Here is a 27,638-nt window from a genome sequence, read left to right as displayed (position 1 = left end):
TGTGTTGCCAAATTTCGTATTTCTGGGATGTTTAGTTTTGTTGTTATAGTCACTGCGCCCGCAACTTTATCCTTTTATATATATAGATAGATTGTGTATACATATAATATTGATAATAATATTCTAATGTAATACAATACAATACAATATTTATTTATTTATTTATTTATTTATTACAGTATTTCTACTCCACCCTTCTCACCCAGTAGGGGACTTCAGGTGGCTAATAATAATAATACAATGTAATAATATTGTATAATATAATAATATTAATTATATATTATATATTAAATGTAATACAGTAGGGTCTCACTTATCCAACATTCTGGATTATCCAACGCATTTTTGTAGTCAATGTTTTCAATACATCGTGATATTTTGGTGCTAAATTCATAAATACAGTAATAGCATTACTGCCTATTGAACTACTTTTTCTGTCAAATTTGTTGTATAACATGATGTTTCGGTGCTTAATTTGTAAAATCATAACCTAATTTGATGTTTAATAGGCTTTTCCTTAATCTCTCTTTATTGTCCAACATATTTGCTTATCCAACATTCTGCCAGCCTGTTTACATTGGATAAGCGAGATTCTACTGTATTACTAATAATAATATGGTATGGTGGTATAGTACAATATAGTAATATATAATGCTAATATTGTGCTATGCTAATAATATATTGTATGTACATACAACTTATAAGCCGCTCTGAGTCCCCTTCGGGGTGAGAGAGGGTGGAGTATAAATGTGGCAAATAAATAAATAAATGATTGTTTTTGGGGGTTTTTTTGCACTACAAATAAGACATGTGCAGTGTGCATAGGAATTTGTTCGTGGTTTTTTTTCAAATGATAATTCGGCCCCTCAACAATCTGAGGGACCATGAACTGGCCCTCCACTTTAAAAGTTTGAGGACCCCTGGTCTAGATCCAGGAAAATCATGCTCCCCCTCTATTCTGCCTTGGTCAGACCACACCTGAAATACTGTGTCCAATTCTGGGTACCACCATTGAAGGGAGACGTTAGCAAGCTGGAAAGTGTCCAGAGGAGGGCGACTAAATAATCAAGAGTCTGGAGAATATGCCCTATGAGGAGAGGCTTAAAGAGTTGGGCATGTTTAGCCTGCAGAAGAGAAGGCTGCGAGGAGACATGATGACGGCCATGTTTAAATATGTGAGGGGAAGTCATAGGGAGGAGGGAGAATGCTTGCTTTCTGCTGCCCTGGAGACTAGAATCACAGAATCATAGAGTTGGAAGAGACCTCATGGGCCATCCAGTCCAACCCCCTGCCAATAAACAGGAAAGTCACATTCAAAACACCCCTGACAGATGTCCATCCAGCCTCTGCTTAAAAGTCTCCAAAGAAGGAGCCGCCACCACAGTCCGGGGCAGAGAGTTCCACTGCCGAACAGCTCTCACAGTGAGGAAGTTCTTCCAAACGTTCAGGTGGAACCTCCTTTCCTGTAGTTTGAAGCCATTGTCCCACGTCCTTGTCTCCAGGGCGGCAGAAAAACAAGCTTGCTTCCTCCAGAGCAAGGACTTCAAACTACAGGAACAGGAGATTCCACCTGAACATGAGGAAGAACTTCCTCACTGTGAGAGCTGTTCAGTAGTGGAACTCTCCTTGGAGTGTGGTGGAGGCTTCGTCTTTGGAGGCTTTGAAAGAGGCTGAATGGCCATCTGTTAGGGTGCTTTGAATGCGGCTTTCCTGCTTCTTGGCAGGGGGTTGGACTGGATGGCCCGTGAGGGAGGTCTCTCCCAACTCTAGGATTGTTTGATTCTATGAACCATGTCAATGAAAAACTCCAGAGGCCTTGAGGCCCTGAACCCCCGGAGGAGTCAGTTGTGCGTATGCAATGCTTACAACGCAGGGACAGGCCAATGAATGAAAAGGCCGAGCTATAGTTAGCCCGGGGAGGCAGCTAAGTTCAGCCGAGAGGCTTGCTTCCTTCTTTCTTTCCTTCCTTCCGCGGGAGCTTTGCGGGAGGGATCACACACGCGCGTGCTTTGTCCTCAGCGGCGACCCCGTTTCAACCCAGGCGAGGGCGCGGCTTAGGCTTACCTGGAGCTCGCACCAGGCCACTTCCACCCAGGTCTCGGTGTCGAGGCCCTTGTAGACCGTTTTGAAAGAGCCTCGGCCCAGCTCGATGTCGAACTTGAGGAACCTGCCGTCGGGGGAGGTGGCCACGGCCTTCATGTCGGCCTCCTCCTCCTCCTCCTCGGCCTCCTCCCGCTTGGCCTTGCTGGGGTCCTTGGCGGCTTCGGGCGGCTCCTTCCTCTCGGCATCGCCCCCTTCCTCGCCCTTCGCTGCGGCTGCTAATGCTGCTAATGCTGCTGCTTCCCCGGCGGGGCTCTCCTTCTGCTCCTCCTGCTCCTTCTCCTCCTTCGCTGCTGCGGCCAAGAGGCGCTGCTGGGGGTCCCCGGCTGAGACGTCCGCTTTGGGCGCGGCGGCGGCGGCGGCGGCGGCGGAGGGCGCCTCCTTCTCCTTCTCTTCCTCCGTCCGCGGCCTCTGCGCCGCCTTGGCCCGCTCCGCCGCGATGATCCTCCGCGTCTTGGAGATGAGGAGGATCTTCTTCTGGGCGGGCGGCAGCGGCGGCGGCGGCTCGGCGGCCTCGAAGGCGGGCTCCTCTTGGTCCGAGTCCACCACGCTGCGCCTCAGGAAGCGCTGGTGGACGGTGCGCGGGTCCTTGGCGTAGGGCGGCCGCGCGGGGAAAGGGAAGGGGCCCGGGGGCGCGGCCCGGGGACCCTTCGGCACCGCGGAGGCGGCGGAGTGGGTGCCCGCGCCATCCATGTGCACGCCCTTGCCACCCGCGGGAGAAGCCGGGCCACAAGCAGACGCTGCGGCAGCAGGAAGGTCTGCTCCTCCGCCGCCTCCGCTGCCGCCGCCGCCCTTGCCCCTCGGCGGTGCCGCTGTCCTGGCCTCCATCACAGCGGGGTCTTCCTGCCTCGCCTTGGCCGCCGCCGACGCCAAGCGAGCCCCCGCCTTGCGCCACGACTCATCACGGCGCATCCTCGGGCCGGGCGCCTGCGGGAGAGAAGCAGACGAAAGCCGGTGGGAAAAGAGAGCAGGTGAACTCCACCTGCCGGGAGACAGGGAGGGGGGAGGGAGGGAAGAAAGGGGGCGAGAGGGGCCTCACCGCTCCGCCCCCTTCAGATTTGGGGAGGGGAGGGGACGGAGGGCGGGGGAGCAGAGATGAAGGAACGCCTGAAGGCTCCAGGGATTCCTCCAGGCAAGAATGAAGCTGCGAGGCTTTTCAGAGCTTAATGCCATAGATGTGGGCAAAACGTCAGGAGAGAAAGGGCCAGTTAACACCTCCCAACAAAAGATGCCCCAGCAGGAAGCAGCCAGACCTTGAAGCTGCAAGGCTTTTTAATGCTAATCAAGGTGATTCATCACAGCATTCACACTTGGCTCCAACAGACAAGAGTTCTTTCTCCTACCCTGGACATTCACTTGCCTAGTTTCCAACAGACCTCGCAACCTCTGAGGATGCCTGCCATAGATGTGGGCGAAACGTCATGAGAGAAAGCTTCTGCAACATGGCCATACAGCCCGGAAAACTCACAGCAACCCACTGCAGGCCCTGCAACCCACGGAGGCGCCCTCTCTTCCGGCCTTGATTCCTGCTCTCTAGCTCTGTCTCTCCGCACCCGAGTCCGCCCCCCCCCCCCCCCCCGAAGAGCGCCCTCTGCCAGGCCCTTTCCACGGGGGGGAGAGAGAGCCCCTTCCCCCTCCGACACACAGGCAGCATCCCCGCCCCCCTCGGCCATTCTCTCGCCTGAAGTCCCTCGCCTCTCTCCGCCCAACCGGGTGCCTCTTTCGCCTACATCTAGGGCAGGCATCCTCAGAGGTTTGTGTATCCGTGGAAGGTCCAGGGTGGGAAACAGAACTCTTGTCTGTTGGAGGCACTGCAGACTAACTCAAACAGAGAAGTTAGCCATAGCAGAGCACCTGATAAACCAATCTGGAAACGACACAGCATGTTATTTGAGAACACAGAAATGCTGGACCACTCCAACAACCACCATGTCAAGCTAGGCTACACAGAGAAGCCACTGAAATCCACAAGCATGGGAACAATCTCAAGAGAAAGGGGGAAATCATGAAAATGAACAAAATCTGGACAGTAAATAAAGAACAACACCCTGAAAACAGCGGAATTCTAGACAGGAAACAATCAAGGCCAGCTAACACCTCCCAACAAAGGATGCCCCCAGGGGGGAAGCATCCAGGTCTTGAACCTGCAAGGCTTTTCAGTGCCAATGAAGGTGATTAATTGCAGCATTGACGCTTGCCCCCAACAGACAAGAGTTCCTTCTCCCACCCTGGACCTTCCACAGATATCTAAACCCCCCTTGCCTAGTTTCCAATATATCTCACAACCTCTGAGGATGCCTGCCATAGGTGCAGGCGAAATGTCAGGACAGAATGCTTCTGGAACAAGGCCATACAACCCGGGAAACTCACAGCAACCCAGTGATTCCGGCCATGAGAGCCTTCGACAACACATCGCCTTTCCTATCTTTTCTCCCTCCGCCAATGCTTCCATACATACACAAACACACACACACAGGACACACACCCCTCCCCGGCCAAGCTCACCCCACTTCGGGGCTGCTCCGTCTCCCCTCCGCCAGCCTCTGTGCTGTGATGCAGCTCCTTCCTTAGTGGAAAGCCATATTGAGGCTGGAAAAAGGGGGAGGGCGGGACTGGTGGACCCAAGGCGGATCTGGCTAATCCCGCTCCCCCGCCCCCAACACACACACACACACCGCACGGGATGCGCAGAGAGGCTTTGAAACGGGGTTAATTGTATCTCACTTTCCCTCCCTCGCTGGAAAAGGCCCCATCCTTTGCATCAAAGCTTGCTTGGCGAAGGGGGCGGCAGAGTAATGCCCAAAAGGGGAGGGGGAGGCTGAGGCAAGGCCCGCCCTGCCCCGGGTCCCAGGTGCCACTCAACGAAGGCCCGTACCTGCTGCCGCTCCCCCGGGCAAAGGCAGCAAGCACAATGGAGCACAAGGGGACTTACGCGAAGGGAGAGGAGAAGAAACCGGCGGCGCGCCCATCGTCCTCAGAGCCCGAGCGAAGGTCCGTCCGCTCTTCCGTCTCGAGCCTCCCCTCCCCGCCCCGCCCCTCCGCCGCCTCCTCTGCAGCAGCAGCAGTAGCGATAGCCTCCGCCGCCTTCCACGTCCTTCCCGGCCCTCTCAGGTGCCTCTTCCCGCACCAGCAGCAGTGTCAGCAACGGGGGTCCCAGCGTTGAGGCGAGGCGCTGGGAAGAGAGTCCACCTCAGGCGAAGAGCGCGCCTCCTCCTCCTCCTCTTCTGACGTCACGAATCAGCGCGCGGGGGGGGGGGGAGAGAACGGGCACCCCGGCCTCGCGCCCCTCTTCTTCTTCTTATCTTTTGTCAATGGACGCGGCTCTCTCATTGAACGGAGCGCTGAGCAATGCAAGAGGAGCGAGAGGGGGAATGGGTGAGTGGGTGGGGAATGGTCACTGGGGAGCTTCAGTGGCCATGGAGGCGGCGGCAGCAGCAGCACTGAGTCCCCCCTCTCCCTCTCTCTCTCTCTCTCTCTTTCGCTCCCTTCCTCCCTCTCGAAGCTGAGGGTGCGCGCGCTCGCGGGCGGGTGTGCGTGCGTGTGCGTCTTTCCTATGCCCTGCAATGGCTCTTCTTGGTTCGCTTCCAGCGCGCAATGTGACTCGGGGCAGCTCGCGCCAACGCTCTGCTGCGCATGCCCTTTTTATTTTTATTTTATTTTTATTTTTTTGGTATTGTAGCGGAGCAGCCGCAGACCCAGCCCGGCAGGTGATGTGGGGCGAAAGGGGTGCGTGCGCGTGTGGTCGCGAGGGGCGGAAGGCCCGGGCCGGTTGCGCGCGTGAGCCGGGCCATGTGTGCCCTCGCGCCGGGGAAAGGGAGGGAGGGAGGGAGGAAAGGAGGCCATGCCTCCAGCGGCGCCCGAAGACAAGCATGGAGAGAAAGGACCCTTCTTCGGGGTGATTGGCGTGCAGACAGTGCAGAGGGCTTTTTCTCGACCCGATGCGGGCTTCCCATCCTTGCCTGGTGTAATTCAGCACCTGCACTCCTCCTTCGGGCAATTTGCAGCAACACCAGGCATGGGCAAACTTGGGCCCTCCGGGTGTTTTGGACCTACTGGCTGTTAGGAATTGTGGGAGTTGAAGTCCAAAACACCCGGAGGGCCCAAGTTTGCCCATGCCTGAGCTACACTGATTGCAATTTGAACTGCTATGGCTCAGTGCAATGGGATCCTGGGAATTGTAGTTTGGTGAGGCACCAAAGAAGCCTAGAGACCTTGTAAAACCACATTTCCCAGGTTTCGGTCGCATTGAGCCATGGCATTCAAATAGTGCCAATCTAGCAGCATGATTTCTATAGTGTAGACCAGGCATGGACAAACTCTGGCCCTCCAGGTGTTTTGGACGTCAACTCTCACAATTCCTAACAGCCAGGCTGTTAGGAATTGTGGGATTGGAAGTCCAAAACACCTGGAGGGCCGGTGTTTGCCCATGCCTGGTGTAGACGCATCTTGCTAGTTGGAAAGTCACTTCTGGTTGTGAGAGAATTAGCTGTTTACAAAGATACTGCCCAGGGGATACATATCCTGTGGGAAGTCTTATCTCATGCTGCATTATCACAGGATGTGTATGCCCCACACCACTGGAGATCCTCCCGGCGGCTCAGTAAGTTAAACCCTTGTGCCAGCAGGACTGCTGACTTGGAGATTGGGTTGGTGACCTGAAGGTTGCCGGTTTGAATCCAATACTTTTAGAGCGCAGATGAGTTCCCTCTATAAATCCAGCTCCATGAAGGGACATGAGAGAAGCCTCTCACAAGAATGGTAAAAACATCAAAACATCCAGGTGTCCACTGGGCAACGTCCTTGCAGACACCAATTCTTTCACACCAGAAATGACTTGCAGTTTCCCAAGTTGCTCCTGACATGAAAAAAAACCACTGGAGAAATTATACTGTTTAGCCGGTATTGCCCCACCTGACATCTGCTGGGAAGTAGCTGCCAGCAATGAAAGGCCCATCCTCTGTTTGGATATCAGCCAGCACGCCAACGCCTTAAATCAAGAAATAGTTTTCTAAGATCTACAGAGATACTCACAGGAACACCTAAGCAAGCGAGAGTCCAAAAGTGGCAGGCTAAAACCCGGAACTTCAAGCCATGGCTGATACCAAATGCGAGACTCCCTCCTGAGCACACAGAAGACTGGGCGACATGGAAAGCGCTGAGCATTCTGACACCATGAGATGCAGAGCTAACCTTAAGAAATGGGGTCACCAAGTGGAATCCACGACATGCAAGTGTGGAGAACAGCAAACCACAGACCACCTATTACAATGCAGTCTGAGCCCTGCCACATTCACAATGGAGGACCTTCTTATTGTGACACCAGAGGCACTCCAAGTGGCAAGCTACTGGTCACAGGACATTTAGTATAATGTCAAATTTTAAACTTTTTTGTGTTTTTAAATACATTACCACTGTATCCTTGGTTTGCTTCTGACACGATAATAAAATAAAATTGCATTGAGCCATGGCAGTTCAAATGGTGCCAAGCTAGCAGCATGATTTCTACAGTGTAGACGCACCCTGCTAGGTACAGCATTATGGATTAGCCTTCCTCGGCAGAGGTGGAGCACCTCCTCATAAATCTTTTAAAACGACCTGAGGCTTTTCCGGATATTTGCAAGCTATGCTCTGTGGAGGTTCATTGTGGCTCCCTCTATACAGAGTCTGAAAAATGCATAAGCCCTGGATGGAAGCACAGGGAGGGAGAGAGGGAAAGGTGGCACCCCCATTTCTCCAGAAAGCCCCTTGTCTGTCCTAGCGCTTTGAGGGCATGTGCCTTCAAGTTAACTTATGGCAGTGGTTCTCAACCTGTGGGTCTTCAGATGTTTTGGCCTTCAACTCCCAGAAATCCTAACAACTGGTAACTAACTGGGATTTCTAGGAGTTGTAGGCCAAAACACCTGGGGACCCACAAGTTGAGAACCGGTGACTTATGAGAACCCTATACATTTCATAAGGTTTTCTCAGGCATGGATACTCAGGGGTTGTTTTGCCAGTGCGGCTTTCTCAAATATAGCCTACTGTTCATTGGCAGCCTTCCACTCATATACAGTTTAGGTCTGATTCTGCTTAGCTTTCAAGATCTGCTGGGATCTGGTGCCTTTTAGGTGGCTACCTAGTGGTTGAAGAACACAGCAAGTGGATATGAATTTGGAAGCCCAAGTGGACAAGGTTTTTTGTTTTTTTTTCGTGTCAGGAGTGACTTGAGAAACTGCAAGTCGCTTCTGGTGTGAGAGAATTGGCCGTCTACAAGGACATTGCCCAAGGACGTTGGGCAAGGGTGTTACAGTCTAAAAACCTTCAGCATTTCCATTTCTGCAGCTCAGATAGTTCTGTCATAGTTTAAAAGGGTTAATGTGAAGCTGAAAAAAAGTAATGTGTAATACACACATACTACAGAATGAACTTACCTTTCAAATGGTAGTCTAGTGTCAAAGAGAAGTCTGGGGACCAGACAATAAAGAGTCTTATGATTTCTTAAAGGGAAATAGTATTCCAGGATAAGTTTTCATGGGCCCCTTCCACACAGCTGTATAAAATCCACATTGAATTGGATTATGTTGCAGTCTGGACTCAGGGCTCTTCCAGACAGGCCCTATAAACAGGATCTGAGCCCAGGTTTTCTGTTTATCCCAGATTATCTGGCAGTGCGGACTCATATAATCCAGTTTAAAGCAGAAAACCTGGGATCAGATCCTGGGATATAGGGCCTGTCTGGAAGGCCCCTCAGATAATGCAGTTCAAAGCAGATATTGTTGATTATTTGCCTTGATAGTCTGGGTTATATGGCTGTGTGGAAGGGCCCATGGATACCATCTCATCAGATGCCTCTGCTGCTTTATATACAAATTTGTATGCAAATATCATTACACACACGTTGTCACATATTCATGGACAAGAAGGGGAATGTGCATTAAGATGTTGGAAGGAATGTTTGCAAATGCAGTGATCAATAGAACAAATCCTGCCAAAGTAATATTTAGGGGGGGGGGGGCGTTCAGGGGGGGGTTAGGTGATGGTGAGAAAGCTGTTGATGTCATTTATCTAGATTTCATCCATGCATTTGATAAGGTTCCCCATAGTATTTTTATTAACAAACTGAGTAATTATGGAATAGGTGGAACTACTGTCAGATGGATTCATAATTGGTTGGAAAACTGTTCTCAAAAAATCACCATCCGTGGCTGCACTTCAAACTGGAAGGAGATCTGGGTTCTGTCCCAGGGCCATGACTCTTCCACTTTTTTTTTAACTAGATCAGTGGTTCCCAGCCTTTGATCCTCCAGGTATTTAGGTCTTCAGCTCCACAACTCCAAACATCTGGTAAACTGACTGGAATTTCTGGGAGCTAAAGTCCAAAACACCTGGAGAACCAAAGGTTGGGAACGGCTAACTTAGATGATGTAGTGTGGGGACCTGTATCAAATTTGCAGATGATACAAAAATGGAAGGGATTGATTACACATTGGAAGATAGGAACAGAATTCAAAAGACCCTAACTGAAAATTGAGCAGAAATTAATAAAATGAAATTAAGTAGAGACAAATGTAAAATCCTACATTTAGGCCAAAAAACACAAATACACAGTTACTGAATGAGGGAAAGAAAGGGGTAAAAGAAAGGCTATATGAGCTAGGCATGTTCAGCTCAGTGAAGAGAAGACAGAGGGAAAACATGGTTGTACTCTTGAAACATTTCAAGGACTGTCACAAGACAAGGTAGGAGCAAGTCTAATGGTTTTTAAATTTACAAGAGAATAGAGTTGGGCCCGAATCCCGTTTTGTGATTTTGTACCATTCTGTCCATTTGGATGGCACAGAACGGTACAACCCGGAACAAAAGAAGCAGCAAAACGGAAAAAGGGAGGAATGGTAGCCATTTGGTCAGCTGATTTTCGGCACTTGGCTGTAAGCCTTGGCTGGCAGGGCCTACAGCCAAGTGCCGGGCGCTCAATTCTCATAGGCCCGGCATGAAAGGATGACAGCCAAGTGCCGGGTGCTCAATGCTCGTAAGCCCAGCTCACAGGGCCTGCCTGCCGGGCCTACGAGCATCAAACACTTGGCGCTTGGCTGTAGACTCTGAGCCGGGCATACAAGTGTCGAGTGCTTGGCTGTAGGCCTGCCCACTGAGTGGTCCAGCAGGCAGAGCCTACAGCCGAGCACTCAGCTCTCATAGGCCCAATTCGCAGGGCCTAAAGCCAAGCACTGGGTTCAGATCTTGAGAGGAAAAGCTCATTTATATAAGTGCCCGTTTCTGTAAGTGGTGGACAGAAATGGGGCCATGCGAACAGTATAAATAGAGTTGCCGAAGGCTTTCATGGCCGGAATCACAGGGTTGTGTGTTTTCTGGGCTGTATCAACCCAGTATAAATAGAAATGAGTAGTGATTCCAAATGCATGAGACTACAGGAAAGTAGATTTTGATTGAACCTTAGAAGAAAACTTTGCTGTAGGAGCAGTCTGGCAATGGAACCAATTGTCTACAGTGGTGGTGGGATCTCCTTTCCTGAATGTTATTTATCAAAAAGGCTTGGCAGCTCCCTCCTGGGGATCTTTCATTGAGCAGGAGTTGAATTTGTTGGTCCCTTCCAACTCTGGTTCTAATGACTTGAATCTCTTGATGTATTGCTGTACAGTGATTTCATATTGCAATCTGTTTTTGAAGGTCATTTGTTCAAGGATTGAGATAATCATTTGGAAGACTGAAGTTTCTCATCCATTGTCTTTCACAACTGTTGCTAGGGAAAGATAGTTCCCAGCTCTCTATTTGAAAAATGCAATCATGCCTATTTTGTAAGGTTGTAATGAAGAATAGAAGATAAGGAAAAATTACTACATGCATGCCCAGAATTAAATGGCCTACTAATAGTCCAATCTTCAGAACATAATGATCCACACTTATATTAGGTTTTATTTGATTTTGCTGAGTTGTCACCTGTTTGGCAGATACTTCTTTTAAGGTAATAGAAGCACTCTCTGAACCAATCTGTTTTTTGAAATGGAAATAGAAGAAAAATGCACATGATTCTGCCCCCCAAAAGGGGGTTGGAATCCTGTGCTGCGACAATGAAGGAATTCATTCTCAATGTAAAAGCACTGAACTATAAGAACTCACTGAACATATTTTCTGAAAATTGAGAAAGCCATTACCCAGGCAACCACAGCCAGTTAAAAAACTCAACTGCAGCTACTTAAAAAAAAACCTTTCCAAAAATAAAGTGAATGAAATGAGATTAAACAGATGGCTATTTTAAGTGGTGTGAATATTCTAATGATTTTATGTGTAACAGTCTTGAGAGCATAATGAACGTCACATGAGAACGTAACAGGAAAGTCATAATAGGGCCACCTTCTGTTTAAATCTACAGGGCCTCTTCCAGCTTCTGAAAAGAAATATTATGAAAATGAATTAAAGAAAAGTATTAAATAGGTCAGACTATCCCATAAGATCAAGACATTTTACATTTATTGTGCTGTCCCTTCAATTTCCCTGCAAGCAAGAAAAAGGCAGCAGCGAGAGGAGCCGATTGAAACATATATATCCACACAAGAAGATAAGTCACAGTAGGAGGGATGCAATACTGTACTTCTGCTGGAACTTGTTGCTTCCCACACACACAGCAATTCACTCTACCTTCTATAGCCCACCCACTCCCCTGGAACATAAAATCTTTTCCAGGGCTGCAGGAAAGTCCCAATTCTTTTGCCATTAGGTATGGAAATACACCATTGGATCTTGGCCAATGTTGGGAAGAACAGGTAAAGGGGTATGTGATTGCAATGGGAGAACCATAGAGATGTGTGTATCAGTGGACATGGTGATGCAATATTAAATACAGCTTAGTATAGGTTGAGCATTCCTTACCTGGAATTCCAAAATTATCCACATAAAGAGATAGTGATACCTTTCTGATGGTTTGTTTCATACATATTTTTGTTTCAAACATATTTTTGTATGGTATGGTTTGTTTCATACATATTTTTTTTAACTGTATAAAATTACTTTCAGGCTGTGTATATAAGGTGTATATGAAACAAATTAATTTCGTGTTTAGACTTGGATCCCATTTCCATGACATCTCCTTATGTACACATTTACAAATGCAAATGTTTCAAAAAAATTTTTTTTTAATCCAAACTCCAAAACACTTCTGATCCCAAACTTTTGGCTAAAGAATACTCAACCTGTTTCTACTGTTTTTGTGTGCTAGAGAAACAGATAGTGCTGCACATTAGTCAAGCCCTCCTCCCCTATTCCAAGGCTACCTACACTTGCAGTTCAGCTACACAACTACCTAGTCAGTGTTACAGAATGAAACCTCTCTTGTTCTATTAATGACATGAAAGCCTTTTACTGTATTTGCAGTCACGGAATGCTTCCCACTCTTGGCTTTAGAATTCATTTCCATTGAGTTCAATGGGTCCCATTCCACTATGGTTTGCTATATGACCCTGTCTCACTTGAAAGACAATTGTGCTTTGGCATGCTGCCCTGGAAGCAGCTGTTATATCAAGATTCATAGGCTTCATTTGGGCCTCTGATTCTGTGCATATTGCTATTTTTTAAAGGAACAAGGAAAACTCTTACATAAGCTGCTAAAAATAATCAAAAGACAATAAAAAGTTCTTGCTAAAATTAATTTCAGTTTGAATGATGAATCATAAAATGTTGCATGCATAAATCCTTCACCCAAAACCTTGTATAGGTTTATATGTAGGAGGGATAGAAATGGATTCACATGGGAGTTTTCAACATTTTCCATGTTTAGAGATAATAGCATGTGTCATAATCTAGAAAGGAAAGAAGTTTCAAGTGGTTTTTCTCCCTTTGATCTTCTCTGCATGTTCATTTGATGCTTCAGTATTATGGTTCTCATGTGACAATAAGAAAACAAAACAAACCTTTTTGGGTTTTACCATTGTAAACAGCTTTGGAAACTTTTGAAAATGAAAAAGCCGCATAAATTGTTTTATATAATAACAATGCACTGGTGCATAGCTACAGCCCTGATCATTTAAATGCAAGCAGCCTTTGTCACTTTGAATCTGAAGGTAATCTTTGTTTTTGTCATTCCAAGCTAAATTTTAAACTGGTTTTATCAGTAATCAGTTAACAGATGTTTAACACCCTCTAAGTCAGCTTCTTGGATATATGCCTCTGTATATCAGAGTAAAATCTCCTAAAATAGAAACAGACAGTGGAAAATATATCCCCAGTGCTCTTATGGAACAAGTAGAGGTTAAATCCTCTTGGTAGAGAGCATGCTTATTAGACAATAATCATTCATTTAATAAATGAGTAACATAGACGGTGGTTTTTTGGCCATTTACCTATGGTCCACGTACCCTTTATTCTGTAGTAGACTAATAAATGTACAGTATAAACTGCATACTGTGTAGATTAAAACTGCTTAAACATCACCTGTCATTACCTCTCCCCACCAAAAAAATGTTAAATGTTGATTTCCCAATAAACTGTTAATAATGTGCCAAATTTCTATTTATTTTTCATCAGTTTATAAATTTTCTACTTACATTACCTTTCTGTTATATTCTTTAAGTAATTTCAACTTATGGCGACTCTAAGGAACTCCTATCACAGAATTTTCTTGGCAACATTTGTTGAGAGGAAGTTGCCTTTACCTTCCCCTGGGTCTCCGGGAGTGTGTTTCGTCCAAAGTCATCCACTGGGTTTCTTTGGACAGAAAGAACTTGCATTCTGATCCCCACAAATATAGTCCACTGCTCAAACTACTATGTCACACTGGCCTTCTTTTCTGTTAGCATTTTATTAATTTACAAAAATACATTGAAATAGGTAAATGGCCAAAAAACCCAAAATGACCACAAAAACAACATTACATAAATAATGGGTAAATCTTACTCATACTTTTAAAAAAACAATTATGTTTATCAATCATATCATTTCACAATATATTGCCATTCCCTACCACCACCCACAAATGTGCTAGGTATGTCATTATTGTCGACACATTACTTCTGAAATCTGATAAAATCTGAAATGTATTTTATTTAGCTCTACTGTTTTAATAGATCCATTTAGCATCCAACAATTCTTTCTCAGGCAGAGAATTATCAACAGCAAGACTAGCTAAAGGGTTGACGTCTGATATCACAATGCGGTTTATGAGAAACAGACCGGGAGTCCCACTGTGTTTTGCCTTGAGATAAATCATGTTTCAGATGATCTCAGATTTCCTGCCTTCTTTTTAAAGGCTGAGTTCTGGAATTAGAATTACATGGTGATCAATTGGAAGCTGGAGAAGGAAAGCTATGCTGCTGATCATCATTGATGCCACACATGCATTAGCCCAGAAGCATAAAGACGCTTGTGGAACTCCCCATGCCCCCAGTTTAGACAGTCTACTGAAATACAATGGCTCCCTTGGGTGGGGAAATAATTATATATTCCCTGGCAACATGACACAGCAGTTTAAACGTTGGGAACAAGCAATATCCTTGAACCAGAAATATTTCCTCAGGAGAGCTTGCAGATTAATTTTCTTTGCTTTCTTCACAAGGGCCTGGATGCAGCTCTTTCCCTTGATCATGATCCTAACTGGGTTTATTTTCCACATCAGTGTATGCAAGGATCACATTTTTTCAACCAAGAATATCTCAGGCCATGAAAATTCAGAGCCCAAACCTGTGATCTAGAGATGGCACACTTTGGGATGTCACAAGAATCATGCCCTGGTAATGTTACAAGGAGCACACACACAGAGAGAGAAATGTGAGTTTAAAATCGTCTGAGGAGCCCTGCTCTCAGTCCCACCTCCTTTCACAGGCATGATTGGCAGGGACGAGAGACAGGGCCTTCTCAGTGGTGGCCCCTTGGCTATGGAATTCCCTCCCCAGATATATTAGACCAGTCCCCTCCCTCCTGACCTTCTGTATGAGAGTAAAAATGTGGCTTTGTGACCAAGCCTTTGGACAACCGTGCAATAGATACATATGGAATAACATGCAATGACTATAGGAACGGCCTGGATTACGCTTGTGGATTAGGTAATCAATTGTAATTGTATTGTTTTAAATGTTTCTAATTGTTTTAATGTATTTTATTCTATTTAAATGTTCATTTTAATTGTACATTGTTTTTATCGTATCTAATAGTTGCCTATGTGTAAAGCTGCCTTGAGTCCCCTTTGGGGTAGAGAAGGAAGGCGGGGTAGAAATGTCGTACATAAATAAATTAGGCATGATGCATTAAGATTCAGTCACAGTAGTAAAAAATATGCTATTTTTTTAAAAAAAAAACCCAATTCTAATAAATAAATACACACATACATACTTTTCAGGGCAGTCCTCTCACTCTGAGATTCATATCCCTTGCTCTAAGGAGCATAAAACATGTTGCCAGAGTGAAAACTGAAGAGTAATCCTGTACATTAAATTGTTGAATAATAAGCAACAGGTTGAATAACAAGCAACAGTTGCTGAAATTCCCTAACCTGCATAGCCATTAAACATAAAAGAAGTGCCTCCAGTTATTAAGGTGAGACCCTGAAATCTGGGAAGCTTAGATGAAAAGGATATTGGGAGGGTGGTCACATCACTTCCATAGTTAGTGAATCTCCATTTGTGGCCCCTGACTATGCAGGAGAAACATACAGCCCTGAGCCAAAAATTTGACAAGACCTATTCCAAATTAATGTGCATAACACTGTAGTCATGTAATTCAGCCCTAGGGCTACTTATTTGAAAACAGGACCTTCTATATAATTAGATTCATTCCTACTTCTTGTATGCATTATAGGGTCAGTGTACAGTAGACTCATATAATACAGTTCAATGCAGTTAAACTGTATTGTTTGAGTCTACACTGATCAAAGTGTAGTTTCAAACTGTATTATATGGCAGTGTAGATTGTCTTATTGTTTTATTTTACTGTATATGCAGTGATGAGTAGAGTGTTACTCGTTCATATAGATCTTGAAAAAAAAAATTGGAACTGAACCCCCCATTTCTCTACCCAGTGGATGCTAAGAGTCCTCACCCCCTGCTCCCATGACCCTTCTTATATATCAGCAGGCAAAAGGTGTTGTGGACACTGCGGAACAGTTAGGAAAACCACCCAGTGAAACATCAGTCCCTTTGATTGACTGTTTAAAGGCCTCCCAAGGGGGTCAAATATTATCTTTGGATCACACTAAGAAAACCATCTAGAAGTTGCAAGTTTTTTCTCATGGCATACAGTCTCTGAGCAACCAAAGTGTTATCTTTTCTCATTCATCTGTTAACCAACCAGACAAAATTACTATGAAGCAAAGTTAAACCCATAACAAAAGGAGAAGTATTATGCTCAGATTTTAATCACTGTGGAGAACAATTCAGGCTATTTCCCCTGTTCCTTATTTGTGTGTATTTCTTTGTTTAAATAACTTTGGAAAATGAAAAAAGTCACAACTCCATAAAGCAAAAGCTATTATAATTCTCGTGTGTATGTTGAGATTTAAAATTTTTAATATCATTTTTATCTTTAAACATAAAGTGTCTATAGCAACACATGCTCCTTTGTAGTTTGTGGACATTTGGTGATCATGTTAATATCTTGGAGGACAAACTATATCGTTCAGTGATGGAAGTCATACTTCAAATTCAAATGGTCCCAAATTTAATTCATAGCATTAACAATGAAAAGAAACCAGGGATTACTTATTTGGGGTTCTAGCTTCCAGAATTCCTGTGCGTTCCAGTGGCAATGCTGGCCATAAGAATTAGGAAGTTTGCAGGGTCTAACAGTAACAAGTATTATGAAGGAGTCAACAGATCAGCACCCAGTGAGAATACATCATCACACTTTGCTACCTGGACCAACAATCTGACTTGAAGAATTATGCAATTTTAAGGGATGGTCATAATGGTTTACTAATCTTATTTATTTATTAAATATACTGGTATATCTCTCAAGCAATCCAAACACAATAAAACCACAATTACAATACAATAAAACAATCAGCATGAATCACCAACTAAATGTAGCACCAGATTAATTATTTTATATAATTAATCTAATTATTAAAATATATCTTTAATTGCCAATGTTCAGTCTGTTTTTCTTTGAGGAAGGGGAAACATGAGATAATATAGAAATGTTATTATACAACTCAGTTGTGCATCCCTATTTTTAGAACTGGGTATTAAGTTACGAGTACCTAAATGGGCAACAGAAAAGTTCAAGAGCTGTAGAATATGTTGCTTATGAAAAAAAAGTTTAGAGAAGTGTTAAAATGATGTATAAGTATGAGACAAAGTCTAATTAATCACGACAAGCTGTATCTAGCAAGTTAGCAAAAAGCTCTCACACATACAAGGAGGGACATCCAAGTTTTGTCAGTTTCCACCTACACATTGCAGTCCTTGTAACTCCTGAAAAGTTGGTTGTCAGAAAAGTTGGTTCCAAAGGATCCTCCAGAACAATATGGGATATAGTGCATATGGATGCAGTAGACAGAGGGAACAAGAACTATTTGTCTTGCTGTCTGCTCATGCAAACAAACTATTGGAAACTATGCAATATATAGTAAAGCCTTTTTCCATATTTCCCATGTTGTTTCTGCCAACATCAAAACTATGATTCTATCTGACTGGAGATCCTGTTGCACATTGCACAGTTGTTCTGCTTTCACAGGGATTCTGCACCCCTTATCCCCATGAATGCTGAAGGCCAGCTGTAGATCTAGATAATATGCCTCATCCAGGAATCCTGCAGCTGAGCAGCCGTCACATGTTCTAGTCCTGTGGTTCTCAACCTGTGGATCCCCAGGTGTTTTGGCCTACAACTCCCAGAAATCCCCACCGGTTTACCAGCTGTTAGGATTTCTGGGAGTTGAAGGCCAAAACACCTGGGGACCCACAGGTTGAGAACCCTTGTTTTAGTCCCTTAGCCCAAACTGGGATGTTGGAGACTAGCCTATAGTTATCTGGTATATTAGGATTCAGAAAAGGTAAGAAGCATTAATGACTTCCTTTATTAATTCAGCTAGTTTAATAAGACAGAAGGGGGGAAAGTCTAATATACACATCCTGCTCTCATCTTTCCAAGGATCCTGTCCACATCCCCTGACTACACAAATAGAAAAATATTCATCAACAATAAATAAGCAGGGACCAAGGCTACATCGACTGGAACTGTTATTAACTCTAATATTCAAATCAGAAGGAATTAGTGATTTGATCTGAGAAGTGATGGACAAATTCTTCTCAGTAGGTTGTTGCCTGGCTTTGATTCTCTTTTGGACCAGACTGTAATAGGTCCCTGACTTCTTAAAACAGCTCTTTTTCGCTATCCTTATTATCCCATCATAGTTCTTGAGATTGGCTTTAGCACATTTCTGGTTAGACTCAACTAAATAGATATGCTCCATTGATTCTACACTTGGGAATCACTACATTACTATACTTGGGAATAAAAATTGAAATCAATTCCCAGCTTTGTCCAGTGAGCTTACTACTACTACTACTACTACTACTACTAATGATAATAACAATTTTATGTCTTTTAGCCACCTCTCCCAAAGGCAATATTAGAGTTAAAATACAGTTAAAAAAACTAAAAACAAAAACATTTAAACACATAAATATAATATTATAGCACACATTACAATCATAGTAATAAACACTGGGAGTTTCTTGAGACAAAAGGAAAACTTCATGCTATCTGTGGAACAAAAGTGGCTTCTGTTTTGTGAAGTCCATTTCCTCCTGGCCCAGGGGTAGAGCAAAATGAAACGCCAGAGGAATTTCTTCTTGAAGCAGCAAAACTTTTATTGCATGACAATGAAAAATTATGAAAAGCGCTGCTTGTATTGCCAAGAGAGTCCCAGTAGGAAAACAGAGAATAGGAAGAAGAAGAAAAAAGAAATAATTTGAAAGTTCCCTCCTGCTCCCCCCTTTTTTAGGGAAATAATACACACTGTCTAATACCCTGTTTTATAAGAAGCAATACTTAGTTCTCTTGGAAGAGGAAAGAACCTATGAATACCGGTAGCACAGGGGTATAGCTGGCAGGGCAGGGGCGAATGAAGTCATTGCTCCACAATAAAGTACCATCAATTTCTTATATTGCAATCATTCAAAACTTTAACTTAGCCTTTAGGACTAAATTTAGTTTGAGTATTCAAAATAATACAAGAAATATTAGAGTTCTGGCTGGAAATCATTTTCTGAAATGCTAGAAATTTGGGCAATAAAAAGGAGAAATTATTATGGGGGGCAATGCTTAAGTTTTGCCCTCCCTTGAATAGGCAAAATGCAATCCTTAGGCCACAAGTGCCTCCCCCCAGAAATGTTTGTAGTATAAATAGAGAAATGGTTTTCTGTTTTTATAATATCTTAATTGATTATGTTTCCCAAACATATTCTTAGGATATGAGAACTAAGCCATGGGGCAGCTTATCCTTTCAGTTGATATGGATTTTGTAGGTCAACACAAAGACACAAGGAAGACATTTCCTTACTGACAGCTAAAGCAATGAAAAGATTTTGGAAAAGTAATAATTTGGATAGCAACTCCCATGGTATCCCAGACAACATGGTCAGTGAGCACAGTAGATGGCAATTCTGGGATCTGTAGCCCCAAAATGCAGATAAATGGCTATTGATGCACATCAGGCCTGATCTCTCTCTAGTAGCCAAGATGACTAAAGCAAGACTGTCGTACTTTGGCCACATCATATTACTCACTAGAAAAGATAATAATGTATGGAGGCAGAAGGAAAAGAGGAAGACTACATTGCAGATGGATAGACTCCGTCAAACGAACTATGGCCCTGAGTCTGCATGACCTAAGCAGGGCTGTTGAGAAGGACTTGGAGGTTTATTTCCCTTGGGGTTTCTATAAGATAAAGTCAACTTGAAAGTAGTTAACAATAACAACCAAGCAAAAATACAATTCTGCTAAGTTATGCTAATGATCCATCTATTTCAAGACAGTCTACACTAATGGGCAGCTATTCTTAAAGCAAAGGTCTTTCCTAATTTTTCTAGAAGAGATCCTTTTAAATGCAATCAGATATTATTTCATCTGTTCTGCAACTGAGTTACATATGTCCCTAAGTGGGTAGGCAAACGAGTACCTACCGGTAATTGCTTTCTTTCCTCCACAGTTGATAATTGCAAGATTTAAATTATCTGAGAAATATATGTAATCTAGGTGGATGAACATAGCAGTGAGAGCAAAGCTTTTTAAATTCCCTGGGTTTTTTTCTATAAAACTCGGTTGCTATGTAGAAGGATTCCATTTTGCCACTACGACTATCTTTGCTAAATAAAAGACAGTTAAAATGAAACCATGTTCAATAGTGTCATTCAATAGCATACTTTCATTTCTATGAATTACTGAATATGGATCATTCAGTGAAACATCCCAGACCTTTCATTTTATTCTGGTTAAGAATTCACTATACTTAATAGGATGTACGAATTTCTTAGTCATTAAGAGCTAGAATATACTCAAAAGCCAGCAGATAATCACTGGGACATTGTAGTCTCATTACCAAAGACACTCAAAGTGAGCAAACATTAGTCTATCTTTCACACTACACAATTGCAATGCTATGATTCTACATTAACCGCCATGGCTCCATCATATGTAATCCTGGGATTTGTAGTTCTGCAGGAGAGGTCTAGTATCTCACTAAACTACAAATGCGAGATTTTTCTAGGATGCAGTCATGATAGCCAAAATGATATCAAAGGGCTGTAATTTTGTGTTGTGATCTTAGCATAATGGCAATCAAAATTTAGGAAAATAAACAAGTGGTATATAGTCAGCCCTCCATATTCACAGATTTGGAATGTATGAATTCAACTGTTCATGGTTCAATAATAATTTTTAAAAATACCCAAAAGCCAAGTTGCTTTTATCATTTTATATAAGGGACACTATTTTACTAAGCCACTGTATATAATGGGACTTCAGCATCCACTATTTTTTTTGTATCCACAGCAGGGGGAGGGGACCAAATGCCAGCATATCAGGAACCCACTACTTGACCAAAAACACAAAGGAGCATAGTGAGCAGCTGTTGTTGCAATTTAATGTGCTGTATTGCTCCCTAGTACAATTAGTAATGGCACTGCATCAAGAGGGAATATTTTTTAAAGATGTCAACATGGAGGAGTCAATTCTCTACTGAGAGAACTATCAGGAGGTATAAGCCCACTCAATCACTTCTGAGAACACGTCATTTCTATCAGGAGGTTATTTGTTCAGTATGTTTCTTAATTGTGGCATGTTGTCTTAGTTTTTGTCTAGAAAAAACAGTGGCTTATTTAATGTGTTTTCTTTTTGTTCTCAGTTTTATGAAGAAAATATAGCATTTTCCATTGTTCAAAGTGAACTATGACGGTTCTTTTAAACTTTTTCACAATAGGATTTGTTTGATGGATCCTTATTCTTATTTGGAAACTAGCCTTTCTTTGCTTGACTTTTCCTACCTATGCTCCTCATGCAGCTCAGAAGGCCTGGTATTTGTTTTAAACATGCTCTGTTGTTTTAAATATGTTGCTAGTTAGTCTCCTTGAGTCCCATTATTATTAGAAAACATTTAATTGAAGAGGAGGGGAGCACTGACAAGTTTGTTCTCCTAAACTAGTCCAAAGTTCATTAGCTCAATAGAACCTAATGTGATTAGAATATGGAAAATAAATTATTCTATATTCAGATTGACTGACTACAAGCATCCTGTTTATCACCTCTTGTCAAAAGGAGCACATTTGGAGACACATTTTGATGACCACCATCTTCATAAAGAATTGCTAGAGCTCCTTCTGATGCAGATTGCATTGTTGCTATATCCCACAATATTGGCAAAAGGTTCACATCAAATTCTCATTTCCGTGCAGTGCAGAACACAATGCACTGCATTAGTTTCACATTATACATGGAAAGGAATGACTGCAAATGACATTAGGTAACCTTCTGTAGAAAGAACCTTGCTGTCCAATGAATGGGGGAAGGGGACCTGAAAAGAGCTTTTGTTTTGATTGCAGAATCCAACTTTGTATTCATTTCAGATTTCTGTAGGATTGCCAAAGAAAGACATGCAAACACAGCAACTTCACTGTTACAGTACAGTACAATTTAGGAAGCTGCCTTATACCAAATCAAACTAACTGCAGCTCCCGTAGGTTTCAAAATAATGTATTTCTGAGCTTTTGTTCATGTACAGCCTTATGTTCAATCACTCAGTTTTGCTCTTCCTTTTAACTCCTAACCAGCAAGCACTCTGCAGTCTCCTCAAAACATGGACATAGCAAGCAATGCAGTCACCTCTCTCTAATCACCTGTTCTGATAACAAGGCTGTACCTTTCAAAAGGAATGTCATGACTGAGAAATACATTATTTGAGGGGATGTTAGTAAGTAATGTTTTTTAACTTTTAAGAGGGGTTTTAGCAAGGTTGCATTAAAAAACTTAGTAAGTGAGAATGACATTAATTTGGGGGAATGTTACCAAGTAACACTTTCTAACTCTTCTGAATGCACTTGTAACAAAGTTGCAACTGTAAAATTATGCAATGAATGGCCATGGTATTAATTTGCTTGATGTTACAAGTAACATTTTCTAAATACATGTGAAGTTAATATCTACGGGTATTTTAGAGAGATTTTAAGCAGAAATGTCCAGGTTTTTATACCATTCTCTTATTAATCTTATGGTAATATTTCTCCAAAAAAATCCTCAAAAACCTTCTATAAACTCCAGATTTTAAAGTGGGGAGATCTGACACAAAAATAACATGTAATGTTATAAGCAACACTGGGAAATGTTGATGGTGACAAATTAATCTGAGATGCTTTGAAATGTGTTAACATAAAAATCACTTTTAACAGATTTTATGTCTGTTTGCTTTTGGCAGACTGCCTAAGAAAGTGGAACACATCCTTCACACACAAACAGCAACATTTCATTGAAAGGGGTGATTTGGGAACTACCCCAATCACAGAAAATTACCCGAGTTCGCCAAGCCGCTATGAGACCAGTAAAGAGCCCAAAATTCGTTGAGGACAAAACACCTTTATTGGTAGCTACCGGCAGACAGAGTCACACAGCAGTGTGTGGCTGGCAAAAGCTGTCGGCCAAGAGTGTTCCCATCTCGGCCAATTTATAGGGCAGTTGTTTATCACATTTTAGTTCCTCTTTCTGGACTGGAATTTACTGGAAATCCCCCAGATCAGTTTGTGGTGAGCTAGAGTTTCCTGCGTTGTCAACAAGTCCAGGATGTTCTAACCGCAAGGTTTCAGCAGGTGCAAGCATAACATATGTAACGTATATATGTTGCATACAATTCTCGGAATTACCCTAACCGCAAGTACAACCGAAACTGATTATTGCTACACTTAGACACATGCTGCAAAAACAGCAAGTTGCAATTCTTTATAATTTAGAGGGGAGACTGATCCTCCATTTCAAAGCAGACAGGCAATTCTAAAATGGAGTCACTTTGGGCTAAGTGACCCCTTCATTCCCCCGTTTTTTTCTTGTAACCAAGGAAGACATTTTCTTGGTTACACAGGCAATTTCACCTTCCCAATTACAGTGGGGTGGTGTCTTGCTCCATGGTGTTTAACTGCATATACATGACACGTTGAACTTCCCTGTGCTGACTGAAGGTGGCAGTGATCAGTCTCGCCATCATGTTTCTTAGGCATGACATAATACAAGGCAAAAAGAGCAAAGCAAGAAGTATAATTAGCAAAATTATAAACAATACTTTGATGAGGTCTCGTAACCAATTAAGATTCGGGAGCCAGCCAAAAAGCCAATCCATCCAGCCGGTTCCCTTGGGGGTGTAAGTAGCCCTTATGGTGGAGACAACGTTGTTGATTTTGGCCACATCAGATTCAATAAGCCCAGACTCATTGACATAATGGCAACAAGTTGTGTTCAGCCATACACATAAGCCACCCTCTGCTGCCAGAAGGTAATCTAATGCCATCTTGTGTTGCATAAGGACTCCTGCTAGTGAGTCAATTTCAGTCTGGAGTGCCTTCATGCCTATAACGGTTTGATTGGCCAAAATCTCCAGCTGTGCGGAAAGCCTCCTTAGTTGTTTGACATTTAGGGCAACTCCCACCCAAGGGAATAGGATTGCTCCAAATCTTTCTCCCTCTGTTAGGTATGTATTCTCAGGATCATAGCCACGTTTTTCATCATAGGATCTTTTAGGCCTGTTCCACCGGTCAGCTGCTTCCAATGCATGCAGGGGCTGCTCTCGCGGGTGTATCCCAATATTAGTGGGGATTAGGGTACCAATGGTGCAGGTACCAACCCATAGTGGGGGTAAGACTTTACCTCCCCACTTTCCACATATCCAGAAGTACCCCGGAGGCAATCCTCCCATTGCATGGTTATCAAGCAGTATACCGGGCCTTGGCCTCCCAGGAATTTGGTATTCCATTGGGAAGTTTCCTTGCGTCCGGAGCAGATCTTGCCGCGGTGGGGGTGCGGCTCTCACCACTGGTGATCGTGGTGAAGAAGCAGCACCACCCACAGGTGGTTGTGGTGGAGCCGCCGCTCCCGCCTCAGGTGGTTGAGTTGCTGCCCGAGGCAGCTCCGACCCGGGCTTAACCACATATATTTTGGGGGGAGTGTTAACTTTCCCATTACGTGCCGGACGAGAGGGCGGTTTCTTGTCACCCCCCTCTGGTGAGGCCGCTTGCCTTTTTAATCTCTGCAAGTGACCATCTCGTTGTGGCTGTGGCTGTTCAACTCCAAAGTGTATGTTGTCATAATACACAGGGAGAGTGAGATTACAACGGGGGTAATCTCCTACTTTTATGAGTTTGGCTTGGGGGAAGTTCTTATGATCAACTTCTGAAATCCCTTCTTCTGACCGTGTCAGACAGGCTGATGCATCTGGTGCAGAATCATCAAGGGCCAATAAAAATTGAGCCGAATCAGTCAACCCCTCTTCACTTGCATATGTCCAAGGGGTAAACAATTTCCATCCAGATACATCCAGCAGTGGCCCTGCTTTCATGACCCAGCCCTCATATTGAGAGTGAGGACTATGGGCACAAATCCAGCAGTCTGCGACCTCTGCTTCTTTGGCTATTTCTTTAATTAATTGGTGGAACATGTTCTTGTCCCAACCCATCTGAGTCTGCACCAATGGCATCATTATCAATATCAATAAGTATAATTGTGTCCTCATTTTCACAGTGGTGTTTGTCCTTAATATCACAAAATTTCAGCCAACACAGAAACAAAATACAACCCACACAGGAACCCCCAATTCCCCACACCCAAAACCAAGTGTCCATTCGGCCTTTTGGGACACTCTCGGAAGTGTACCCTCCTTCCTTCTTCAAGGCGGTTCTTGGTAACCTGACCTCTGGGGCTAGCTCTAGGTAGCTTCGGGCCCCTCCTCTTCAGGGCAGCTCTTGGTAGCTTGACCCTTAGGGCGTGTGAGTGTGAATTTCAGTGGATTGTCCTTGTGTAGGTTTACCTTCCAGAAATCAGGATCTTTGGTGGTATAGTCCTTCTTGATGCGAGTGTAATGTACCCACGGCTTTACACCTTTCAACTTCACAGCAGTAGGGGTTGTAAGCAACACCTCCAGTGGTCCCTTCCACCTTGGGCCGAGGGGATCGCACTTCCAATCTTTCAGCCAAACAAAATCTCCTGGTGAGAAAGAATGTAACGCAGTAACGGGAAAGGGGTAACGCAGCATGCCAGTATATTTATACAGTTTGTTCAACACTGTACCCAAAGCTTGGACCTCTTTTATCAATTCTTGTTTTCCTAATTCATGTATGTCTCCTTGCAGAGGTCTAATTTTCAGAGGGGGTCTTCCATACAACAATTCATAAGGTGACAAACCCAAAACCCTGGTGGGGGTGCATCTGACCTTCAGTAATGCCATTGGCAATATTTGAACCCATGTCATCCCAGTCTCTTGACACATCTTTGAGATTGTTCCTTTCAAGGTCCTATTCATCCTTTCCACTTTCCCCGAAGATTGGGGCCGGTATGCACAATGCAATTTCCAAGCGGTTCCTAACAACTGGGCTAGGCACCCTAGGACCTGGTGGACAAAGGCCGGGCCGTTGTCACTCCCAATGTGTAAAGGTATTCCGTATCTAGGGATTATGTCCCTCATCATGGCACGGCTGACCTCTACAGCCTTCTCAGAGGTGGTAGGATATGCTTCCACCCACCCTGAGAATGTGCATACCATTACCAACATGTAATGAAATCTTTGGACTTTTGGCATTTCAGTGAAATCAACCACTAGAGACTCAAAGGGTGTTGTTCCCAAATACTGGACTCCAGGTGGGAGCAATGGCCCCATCCTGGGATTGTTCTTTGCACAAATTTCACATCTTAGAGCAGCGGTTCTGGCCAAGGCATGCAAGCCGTCCACCCAGATTTGCCGCTCCAAGAGTGAAGCCATTCCTGTCGCACCTAAATGGGTTTGTCTATGAACCTCCTTCACCAATCCCCATCCCAAAGCTTTTGGGACGAAGATTTTCCCATTGGGTAATATGAGAATATTACCCTTCCATTCTGCCCCTTCTGCTAGGGCCCACTCCTTCTCTTGTGCAGAGTAAGTCATGGACTCTACTGTGGGTGTGACATCCAATTGCAAAACTGATTCCTCTGATGTACTTTCATCTGCTGCTTTCCTAGCCTGTTGATCTGCCAGGCGATTCCCTTGTGTTACCTGATCCTCACCGTACTGATGTCCCTTGCAATGCATGACTGCTACCTCCTTTGGTTCCCAAACTGCATCTAAAAGCTGTAAAATTTCTGTTGCATTCTTGATTTGTTGTCCAGCAGAGGTCAGCAGTCCTCTTTCCTTGTAAATGGCACCGTGGGCATGCAAAGTGGTGAAGGCATATTTCGAGTCAGTATAAATATTGACTCTTTTTCCTTTAGCCAATTGGAGGGCCCTGGTCAGAGCAATCAACTCGGCCCGCTGTGCGGAAGTCCCCGGAGGCAACCCCTTTGCCTCTAGGGTCTCCCCATTGCTATTCACCACTGCATACCCCGCCTTCCTTTCGGAACCAACCACACGACTTGACCCATCTGTGAAAAGCACCCATTCTGGAACCTGAAGAGGCAGGTCTTTGAGATCTGGCCTGCTCGAATATACTTCATCCATCACCTCTAAACAATCATGCTGCATCAATTCTCCTTCTTCTACTGGCAACAAGGTGGCTGGGTTTAAAGTGGCACACACTGACAATTTAACCTGTGGATTGTCCACCAACATGCTTTCATACTTAAGCATTCGGCTATTGGTGAGCCAATGGTGTCCCCTGTGTTCCATTAAAGTCACTACTGCATGGGGACACTTTAAAATCACAGGCTGCCCTAAGGTCAGCTTGTTTGCCTCTTCCACTAGAACTGCAGCAGCCGCTACAGCTCTCAAGCATGGGGGCCATCCACAGGCCACATTGTCCAGTTGTTTAGACAGATAAGCCACTGGCCGGGGCCAATCACCTACCAGCTGAGTCAATACTCCTACAGCCACTCCTTTCCGTTCTCCTACATACAAGTAG

At 44.1% G+C, this 27,638-nt stretch overlaps 1 protein-coding gene and 1 long non-coding RNA gene across 13 annotated transcripts in view; one reads left to right on the top strand and one right to left on the bottom strand.

The window, feature by feature from the left end:
* The window catches only part of wnk2 (WNK lysine deficient protein kinase 2), a 170,840-nt gene extending 165,669 nt beyond the window's left edge, over positions 1 to 5,171 (bottom strand). For 3 of the 11 annotated variants that reach the window (XR_010002629.1, XM_062969950.1, XM_062969946.1), the window contains exons 1-2: positions 5,033 to 5,165; positions 2,065 to 3,027 (exon numbers count right to left, since the gene is read on the bottom strand). Coding sequence is in view for 10 of the 11 variants with exons in the window: in XM_062969950.1 (XP_062826020.1) it covers positions 2,065 to 3,012 (948 nt within the window). In the remaining variant the exon portion in view is untranslated. Of the gene's footprint in view, positions 1 to 2,064; positions 3,028 to 4,605; positions 4,732 to 5,032 lie in introns of those variants that run through there. The other 8 variants (XM_062969947.1, XM_062969942.1, XM_062969951.1 and 5 more) reach the window with 5 other exon arrangements.
* Positions 5,172 to 5,671: 500 nt separating this feature from the next.
* Positions 5,672 to 17,165, top strand: LOC134296060 (uncharacterized). Of its 2 annotated transcripts, none has more exons than XR_010002631.1 (2): positions 5,672 to 5,807; positions 6,658 to 7,577. It is a non-coding gene; the product is annotated as an uncharacterized LOC134296060 (long non-coding RNA). The 2 variants fall into 2 exon arrangements; XR_010002630.1 differs by lacking the exon at positions 6,658 to 7,577 and adding an exon at positions 8,297 to 17,165 and having other exon boundaries at positions 5,683 to 5,807.
* The last annotated feature ends 10,473 nt before the right edge of the window (positions 17,166 to 27,638 follow it).

The sequence above is a fragment of the Anolis carolinensis genome, chromosome 2, assembly GCF_035594765.1.
Source record: "Anolis carolinensis isolate JA03-04 chromosome 2, rAnoCar3.1.pri, whole genome shotgun sequence".
NCBI classification, from domain to species: Eukaryota; Metazoa; Chordata; class Lepidosauria; order Squamata; family Dactyloidae; genus Anolis; species Anolis carolinensis.
The sequence above is the reverse complement of the archived record's forward strand: the minus strand, read 5'-3'. Positions and strand labels throughout refer to the sequence as shown.